We start from the raw sequence: 9,747 nt of genomic DNA, 5'->3' as shown, positions 1-9,747 counted from the left end.
AATGGAATACTTTACCCAGGGGCAAAGCCATCTCCTCCTTCCTCGTCCTCCCTGGTATCTTGCCTGCCCTCTTTTCCTCGCTGAGCTTCTGAAACAATTCGGACTTCCCTCAGTTATCCCGCTCAACCTGAAGCCATGGTTATTGGTGCACCTTTCTACTTCTTGTCTTTCCCATCCCCACCTGGCACTAAGCTCCAAGCTGGGTGCCAACTGGAGCTCCTCCATCTATGCGACTCTACTCAACCCAGGAAATTTTCCCCGAAGAGGGCCGCCGTAACGAACTACAGATGAACCTAACCTAGGTGTTTCCTTCCCGGAGATTCGGTCCTGCAGCTACTATGGGCAGGTCAGGGCAAGAACATTTCCCGGAAGCAACGTAAGTCTGCGGACCACCCGAGGCCTTGAGAGGAGCGCACACAGGTGTGGCCACCGGCCAACCCACTGCAAAGCCAGGTGTGTCTCGGAACGACACTTCGGCTGGAATCTTTCCACGGAGCCCAGGCCGGACGCTTTGTGGCGAAGCAAACAGGAACCGGAAGTCAGTGGAGGAAGCCTCTAGCGGTGGGACTGGAGGATGAGCGTGTCTTGTCTGCTCAAAGCAGGAGGTAGGGTACCTAGAATACAGGGTTGTTTTCCCATGTGCCATTAGCCCCTGAACTTGGAGTGTTTGTCTTCTCCTGTTCCGTATCCAGGTCGTCCGCTTGGAGCTGTAGCCGAGCTGTCGGGACGGTTCTGGTCTCCGAACCTTGGAGCTTGTGTGCTTCCCTGGCCCATGGCTCCAAGAGGAGGATTGATGCCGCCCCACCCCCTCCACCCGCCCATGCTGGGGATCAAATCCAAGTGGATTCAGATTCCAGTAGCAACTTGCTTACTTCTGGCTGCTTTATTCCCTGTGGCTGCGATGTCAGAGTGACTTTCCCTGGTTTTACAAAGTCATTTATTGTGTTTCTTTTGCTTGCAAAAACATAGTCATAGTAGAAATCTTGAAGAGTTTATAGAAGAAAATTAAAACTGCTCTTTAATATGGCGCCTTTAAACTTGGCTAAAACTTTTCTTATAAACATAAAATTTAATTTTCTTAATTCCACCAGGTGAGAATCCAGTGAAAATGGAAGTGAAGATAAATCTTTTTTTTTGTGTGTGAAGATAAATCTTAAAGAGAGATCAATTACAAAAAAGATCCCTCACATGGAAAAAAAAAAAAAAAAAAAAATATATATATATATATATATATATATATATATAAAGTTAATCAGTTGAAATGATTATTTTAGGTAAAAACCAAGCGCTGCTGGAGATCAACCCAGGATCTCAAGAGTGCTAGGCCAGCGATCTACCAATGATTTATGACCCCAGCCCTTAACTACAACTTTTTGACGGGCATAAAATACAAATTCTAGGTAGTGAAATTTAGGACTGATCCATAAAAATCAGAAGACAATTCTTGTGACTTAAAAAAAAACGAAAGCCCTAAAGGAAACAAAACTACAGGCCCACAGTGGCTCAGGCCCGTAACCCCAGTCATTCAAGAGGCTGAGATAGGAGGATAAGTTTGAGGCCAGCATCAGAATCTTAGCAAGACTCTGTCTCAAAACAAAAAGTGAAAAGGACTGAGGATGGAGTTCAGTGGTAAAGTGTTCCTGTGATTAATCCATAATGCCAACCCTCCCCAAAACAAAACAAAAAATGTATATTTCCTATTTTAAAGTTGATTCTCTGTAATAATTTAATATGGCCCATTATTTCTTTTTACTTATTAGTGTATTGTTATTATTGTTTTTGTACTTGGGTTGAACCCAGGGGTGTTTTATCACGGAACTACATCCCCACCCATTTTTGAGACAAGGTCTTCCTAAGTTACTGAGGATTTTGCTAAACTGCTGAGGCTGCCCTTGAAATTTCTGACCTCTTGCCTCAGCCTCCAAAGTTTCTGGGATTCCAGGTATGTCACTGCACTTGGCAAATATAGTCAAGTATTTCTTAAATTATTGGAGAGTCTATGTGACTTTGCAAAGGATCTGGTCAAGCTTGTAACTAACATTATATAGAAGTAGGACATCTGGTTTATATTATTTAATTTTCCTTTTAGGGAGATGGAGATCCTTTCCAGTTCCAGTGGAGTTATCCTTGTTCCAGACCCTACGTAATTTCTGCTATCGGAAAAAATCTACTGCACCTGAGAAAACTATCAGCAGTGTTTCTTTTTATGATGAAAATGCAAAGGAGTCTGGAAATGCACTTGACAAGCTCTTCTCTTCAGAACAGCAGGCTTCCATCCTGCATGTGTTGAATACAGCATCTAATAAAGAACTTGAAGCTTTCAAATTGCTTCATGGAAAAAAGTCCATCAGTATTATAGAACACAGAGAAAAGTTTGGGCCATTTCAGGATTTGGAGAGTTTGATGAATGTGCCCTCGTTCCAGTTTAAAACTATTGTTCAAGTTTGTAACTCCATTCTTTATCCAGAGGGTGAAAAGAAAAAAAGAAAGTTCCAGGAAAACCGACTGTTGGGAAAGCTCATCAAACCAGACATAGAAAGAGAGAGACTTAAGGTATGTCATTTTCTTATACTGCTTAATGTTTGAGAACTTTGTAAAGCACTGTTCTGGGCATTGTATTGGTAGGTTACTAAGACAAGTTTCTTCATGCTTAGTTGGTGGATCTAGACATATAAATAGATGACCTATTACACAAAGTATCTCATTTGAGCACCATACATGAGATGTACAGACAGTAAATTGACAAGTGAGAGAAGGGAGGGGAAAGTTTACTGGAAGAACTCAATTTGGATTTTGAAAATTAAGCTGGCTGAAAGAGGAGGGCGTTATAGATAGAACAGTCGTCAAGAAGTAGGTCTGTGCAAGGTTTATTTAAGAGGACTGTCGGGCTGGGGATGTGGCTCAAGCGGTAGTGCGCTCGCCTATCATGCGTGCGGCCCGGGTTCGATCCTCAGCACCACATACAAACAAAGATGTTGTGTCCGCCGAAAACTAAAAAGTAAATATTAAAATTGAGGACTGTGGTAAACCGGGCGCAGTGGTGCCAGCCTGTAATCCCAGTGGCTCAGTGAGAATTTTAGACAGGAGCATTAAAAATACAAAGCCACCCTCAGCAATTTAGGGAGGCCCTAAACAACTTAGCAAGACCCTGTCTCAAAACAAAAAATAAAAGGTCTGGGAGTATGGCTCAGTGTTTAAGCATGTCTGGAATTGGGTCCCCTGTACAAAAAAAGAAAAAGGAAGACCCGGCCCACGTGGAGAGCCTGCAGGAGAAGGCACAAGTGGCCCTCACGGAGTACGTGCGGGCCCAGTACCTGTCCCAGCCCCAGCGCTTTGGCCGCCTGCTGCTGCGGCTCCCTGCCTTGCTAGCGGTGCCCACGTCCCTCATCTCCCAGCTGTTCTTCATGCGCCTGGTGGGCAAGACGCCCATTGAGACGTTGATCCGGGATATGCTGCTGTCAGGAAGTACCTTCAACTGGCCCTACTTGGGACAGTGACTGTGGGAGGGCTGGGTGCACACTGGCCGATCTGCAGACCTCAAGGGACATGGATGCTGGGCCTCGAGGGACCAGGGTGAGGGCCCTGGGTTCTCTCCTGAGACACCTATTTTTTAAAGACTGTGGAATGTTTGTCTTTCCTGTTTTTTAAATGATCATAAAACCAAAAAAGAGACTGATCTTCCAGGCCCAGCTGGCCCCTCCTGGAACCCCGCCCGAGGAGGGCCCAGGGATGGAGGGCCCAGTGCTGGGCCTGCCTTGTCCCTCCCTCCATGTCTTGCGGGAGTGTGGGGTTGGCCTCCTGGTGATGTGGGCGAAGGCCTGGCCTCTGGCCTGGAGGGGCAGCTGCATGTGCAGGCAGCTCCTCCGGACATGGGGTCCACGTTGGACACTAGGTGACACACATGAGGCCAATAATAAAGCCGTTTCCTACTTGTGTTAAAAAAAAAAAAAAGGAGAAAAAAAAAAAGAGGACTGTTGTAAGATAGATACCCAGCTCTGTTTGAGAGTCATGTTGGAAATAATGAGAAGATATAAATATGAATTATGACTGAGGAGTGATTCTAGAAGAGTATACCAGTCTTTCCAGCAAAATTTAAAATTATTTTCTGCCCCCATCACCACTTTGTTTTTTGGTTTTTGGTACTGGAGATTGAACCCATGGTTGCTAAACCACTGAGCAACATCACCAGACTTCTTCTTTCTTTTTTTCTTTAAAGAGAAAGAGAGAGAATTTTAATATTTATTTTTTAGTTTTCGGCGGACACAACATCTTTGTTTGTATGTGGTGCTAAGGATCGAACCCGGGCCTCATGCATGCCAGGCGAGCGCTCTACCGCTTGAGCCACATCCCCAGCCCTTTTTTATTTTTTTCAAGACAGGGTCTTGCTAAGTTGCTTATGGCCTCACAACTGCTGAGACTGCCCTTGAATTTGTGATTCTCCTGCTGCAGCCTCCTGAGTTTCTGGGTTTACAGGTGTATGCCACTATGCCCAACCCACTGCCACCTTTAACAACTGTTCTAAAAGCCAATCTTTCAATGTTATGTTAAAAGATAAATATTCAGGGGCTGGTGTTATAGCTCAGTTAGTACAGTACTTGACTCACTTGTACAAGGCCCTGGGTTCAATCCCCAGCACTAAAAAAAAAAAGATAAGTAGTCACGTTACTTGACATGTCAGTCAAGTAATAAGCTTGGGAGCATTTAGGTCCTGTGTCACATTGCTTGATAAAATATTCACTTGTCCCATAATAAGTATTATTTTTATATGGAACAGTAGTTCTCAGGTTTTGGGGGGAGTATGGATATTTTTAGTTAATTTTTTTTTTTTTTTTTTTTTGGTACTGGGGATTGAACCTGGCGGTGCTTAACCACTGAGCTGCATCTCCAGCCCTTTTTATTTTTTGACAAAGTTTCACTGAGTCAATGAGGCTTTCAAACTCAACAATCCTCCTGCCTTGGCCTCTCAAGTCACTGGGATTACAGATGTGCACCACCATACCCAGCAATATGGATAAGTTTGGTAAACATGTTGAAAGCTATGGACCTTATCCCCCCCCCCCCCCAAAAAAAAAAGCATTGTGTGTGTGTGTGTGTGTATGTGTGTATACACATACATACACACACATAGAACATCACACATGCTTTCAGAGGATTTGCAGATGCCATTACATATATCTGCAGGCTCAGGACAGAACTCCTGCTGCAGTTGATGTGGAATATATTTCATTCATATTTTTCAAGGAAGATTTTCATCCAAATTCATGGCTAAAACTATACTCGGACTATAGTAGGGCTGCACCTTGTTTATGGGTTTGGTTTTTTAAGTCAGTTTGTAGGGAGAAAATTGTGTAGCGCAATCCTTAAAATCTGTTGCCCAAGGAAATGCTATGCACAGTATGGCTCAGTGATGTTTATGCAACCTAAAACTAAAAGAATCAAAAGCAGGACTGTGTTTTGTAGATGTTTTTGCATCCAAATTATTCTGCTCGCAGATATTTATCCAGTGATTTATGTAGCAGTGAAAGGGAAATGGGTGTAGCATTATAAACTATTATAAACTATTCTTCTTTATCCTGTATCTATGGAACACATTAGTAGTGTCTCTCTCTGTAAATGAGTCTTATGGGAGTGAGGTGACATCATTGTACTTTATCTCCAAACTAAACTCAGCAGAGCTAAATCCATATAGCCAATCAGCTGTTATACGTCTTAGAAGCTCTATAGGTATCTCAAACTCATTAAAAGAAACAAAAACAAAAAAGCCTCATCTCTGGGCTGGGATTGTGGCTCAGTGGTAGAGTGCTTGCCTAGCACAGGCGGGACCCAGGTTCAATCCTCAGCACCACATAAAAATAAAGGCATTGTGGGAAAAAAAACAACCTCATCTCCTACCATGTTCCTAGTTGATCTGCCTCTTACCTTCTTGCTTAAAAGTACCATCCAGTTGAGTATCAGTTCTATTCCCACTATTCCTTGGCAGGATGGGGCGGGTACTGGGGATTGAACTCAGGGGCACTCGACCACTGAGCCACATCCGCAGCCTTATTTTGTGTTTTATTTAAGACAGGGTCTCACTGAGTTGCTTAGCACTTCACCTTTGCTGGAGCTGGCTTTGAACTTGAGATCCTCCTGTCAGAGCCTCCAGAGCCACTGGGGTTATGGGCATATGCTACCATACGGACTCTCCCACTCTTTTCCTTCCTCGTTATGTTTTGTTCTTAATACTATTAAGAATAGTTCCTTACACAAATCCCTACCTTTTGTTAATCCCCTATCATCCATCTCCCACACAGCTGTCAGTGATTTTTCTGAAATGTAAATCTTATTATTTCTTAAAATCAAATGTTATGTTCCTTGTTTCCCAATATCTATCATATTAATAATTCTCAGTTTAATTACTAAATAAATTTTACATTACATCAACTAGTTTGGCATTCTGAGGTTGTAAATCAGGTTTTGCATCTGTTAAAATGTTTACATTCAATAATAAAAAAAAAAGTTTGTACTTGAGCCAGGCATAGTGGCATATGCCTGTAATCTCAATGACTTGGGAGGCTGAGATAGGAGGATCCCAAGTTTGAGGCCAGCCTCAGAAATTTAGTGAGAACTTGTCTCAAAATAATATAAAAAGTTCTGGAGTTTTATTGAAAATCCAATGAAAGCTGTGGACTTTATTCCCATTTAAAAAAAAAAAAAAAATATATATATATATATTACATATATATATGGTAGAGTGTCCCTGGGTTCAATCCCTGGTACTGCAAAAAAGAAAAAAAAAAAGTTTATTACACTTATAATTAAATCAGCTCTTTTCTTTTAGGCAGCCAATAGTATTTTATCTATTGTTTTTGGTACTCAAAGAATTGCCTGGGCTCTCCTTGATCGCAAATTGACAGTGCTGGACTGGCAGCAAATTGACTATTGGAAATTAGTGAATAGAACCTACCCATCATCACTCTATTTAAAAGAGGTAAGGCTGCTGCATCTCCACGTTCCTGTTACTGTGTAGCTTCTTGTGTATGCCTGCATGGCTTCTTTGTAGTTTTTAATCTTCTGCTCCCAAAGAGAATGTAATAAAATAATGATATTGGTTATTTTTTTGTGATACTTGTTACTTACCCACTCCTATTGTTTTTGTCACTTTTGATTAGTTCAAGAAATGTCTTAGGTATCAAAGGCAGATATTGAGAAAATCAATAGTAAATATATAAAGGACACTATATATAGTGTCCTTTATATATTCTGCATGTTAAAAACTTCACTATCTTGTATTCATAGCTTATTTTCAAAATGCTATCACTTGTTTCATTTAAGTCTTCAAAATCTTTTGAAATGGTTGGGAATTACTGTCTTGATTATACACATGAAAACTGCTGTTCAGTCATTTGCAGAGATTATTAATTCTTGGTTAGTTGTTAAAATCCTATGCTCTAGGTGGGTACACTGGGGCACACCTGTAATCCCAGAAGCTTGGGAGACTGAAGCAGGAGGATCTCAAGTTCAAAGCCAGCCTCAGCAACAGCGAGGCACTAAGCAACTCAGTGAGACCCTGTCTCTAAATAAAACACAAAATAGGGCTGGGGATGTGGCTCAGTGGTCGAGTGCTCCTTAGTTCAATCCCTGATATCCCTGACCCCCCCCCCCCCCAAAAAAAAAAAAAAATCCTATACTCTGCCCTAGATTATTATTATTTTTTGGATACTGGAGGATTGAATCCAGAGGTGCTTAAACACTGAACCACATCCCAGCCCTTTTTATTTTTTGAGACAGGATCCTGTTTTTTGTTTTTAATACTTTTAGTTGTAGATGGGCACAGGGCCTTTGTTTATTCTTCTGTAGTGTTAAGGATTGAACCCATTGCCTCACATGTGCTAGGCAAGCACTCTACCACTGCATTATAACCCCAGCCCATGCAGAGGCTGGTTTTGAACTTGTGATCCTCCTGCCTAAGCCTCCCGAGCCACTGGGATTATAGGTGTGCACTACGAACCTGGCTGTCGTAATAAATTTTTTTTTTTTTTTTTTAAGAGAGGAGAGAGATAATTTTTAAATATTTATTTTTTCAGTTTTTGTTGGACACAACATCTTTATTTTTTATTTTTATGTGGTGCTAAGGATCGAACCAGTGCTCCGTGTATGCCAGGCAAGTGCGTTACCACTTGAGCCACATCCCCAGCCCTAGAAAAAATTTTTATTAGTTGTAGGATGTAATACCTTTATTTTTTTTAATGTGGTGCTGAGGATCAAACCCAAGGCCTCATATGTGCTAGATGAGCGCTCTACTGCTGAGCCACAACCCCAGTCCCTGTCATAGAAAATTTTAAATGGTTCATAAAAGTTCTGAGTTGGGTAATCTTTGTCTTTTTTTGGTACTGGGAATTGAAACTCGGGTGTTCTGCCACTAGCTGTACCCCCACCTTTTTATTTTTTATCTTGAGACAGGGTCTAAATTGCCAGGCTAGCCTTGAATTTGATCCTCCTCCTTCTGAATAGCTGGTATTACAGGTGTCTGCCCAGCAAATTGTCTAAAATTAAGTCCCTATTGGTTTTTAGAAATTATGAAGCCTATTTTACAGATGAAGAAACTGGTACTGAGAACTAAACATTTTCTTAGCTCAGCCTGTTCCTGAAAAAATCATGACCAGAGCTTGACTACCCATAAATGCTTTTTCTCTTATTTCAAAATTGTCAACAGTAATATTATGTAAGTTACCTAATTAGAATATTTGAAGATAGAAATGGGACTAAATATGAAACTAAATGAATTATTTCTGCTTACTTATTTTGTCTTTTTTTTTTTTTTTTTTAAATAAAGATTTCTTCAGTCATTTCAAAAATGCCTAAAGCAGATTTCTATGTTCTGGAAAAAACAGGACTTTCCATTCAGAACTCATCTCTGTTTCCTGTACTGTTACATTTTCACATCATAGAAGCCATGCTGTATGCCTTATTAAATAAAACTTTCACCCAGGATGGCCAGCATCATGTGCTGAGCATGAATCGGAATGCAGTTGGGAAGCACTTTAAACTGATGATTGGCGACACTCGGACTAGTGGGAAAGAACTAGTGAAGCAGTTCCTCTCTGAATCTGTACTGAAGGCGAAGCCTCGGGTGTTCTTTCCACCAGACAGAGTGGTACACTATCGACAAATGTTTTCATCTGCTGACCCACCTGATTCACACAGAAGAGAAGAGTTATATGATTCATTGTTACAAGCTATTGCTTTCTATGAGTTAGCGGTTTTTGACACCGAGTCTTAGAATTCTGAGATGAATGTACCTGCTCTGTTGTACTATATATATTTATTCTAATTATAAAATCAGCTGTTCTGAACAACCATGTTAATGGAGAATAAAACACATTTTGAGTATGTTTTAGATGTTTAATGTCTGACTTTCAGCTATGAAATGGTATACACAATAATAAGCCAAGACTAGATCAATAAATATTTTGAGATTCTGTGCCTTTTGGGATTCGGCGTCAATAAAATGCCCTGCCCAGCTAAAAGAAAAACAAAGTTTTCTGCTTTTATCAAGTAGATACCATCTATATTGAGGATTTGCATTATTATGTTGTTAAAAAATAGAGAAAAATTAGTTCTTATGGGTGACTTATGAGAATAAAGCTTAAGACAACTGACAACAAAATTTTTAGACTCCTCATTCTCTAGGAAAAATATGGTTTGGCATACTGTCTGCAGTTTTAATCAGCTCAGATGTAATAACCCAGCCAGGCACAGTGGTAT

General features: G+C 40.9%; 1 protein-coding gene across 2 annotated transcripts; it reads left to right on the top strand.

Moving 5' to 3' along the window:
• Positions 1–408: 408 nt before the first annotated feature.
• Positions 409–9,372, top strand: Tefm (transcription elongation factor, mitochondrial). Of its 2 annotated transcripts, XM_027924170.2 has the most exons (4): positions 413–605; positions 2,090–2,553; positions 6,821–6,970; positions 8,816–9,372. In XM_027924170.2, exons 1-4 carry the CDS (start codon positions 575–577, stop codon positions 9,260–9,262), a joined length of 1,092 nt encoding a protein of 363 aa, XP_027779971.1. In that variant the 5' UTR covers positions 413–574; the 3' UTR covers positions 9,263–9,372. The 2 variants fall into 2 exon arrangements, with proteins under 2 accessions (XP_027779972.1, XP_027779971.1); XM_027924171.2 differs by lacking the exon at positions 6,821–6,970 and having other exon boundaries at positions 409–605.
• Positions 9,373–9,747: the final 375 nt, after the last annotated feature.

This window comes from Marmota flaviventris, chromosome 17, assembly GCF_047511675.1.
Source record: "Marmota flaviventris isolate mMarFla1 chromosome 17, mMarFla1.hap1, whole genome shotgun sequence".
Classification (NCBI taxonomy): domain Eukaryota; kingdom Metazoa; phylum Chordata; class Mammalia; order Rodentia; family Sciuridae; genus Marmota; species Marmota flaviventris.
The sequence above is the reverse complement of the archived record's forward strand: the minus strand, read 5'-3'. Positions and strand labels throughout refer to the sequence as shown.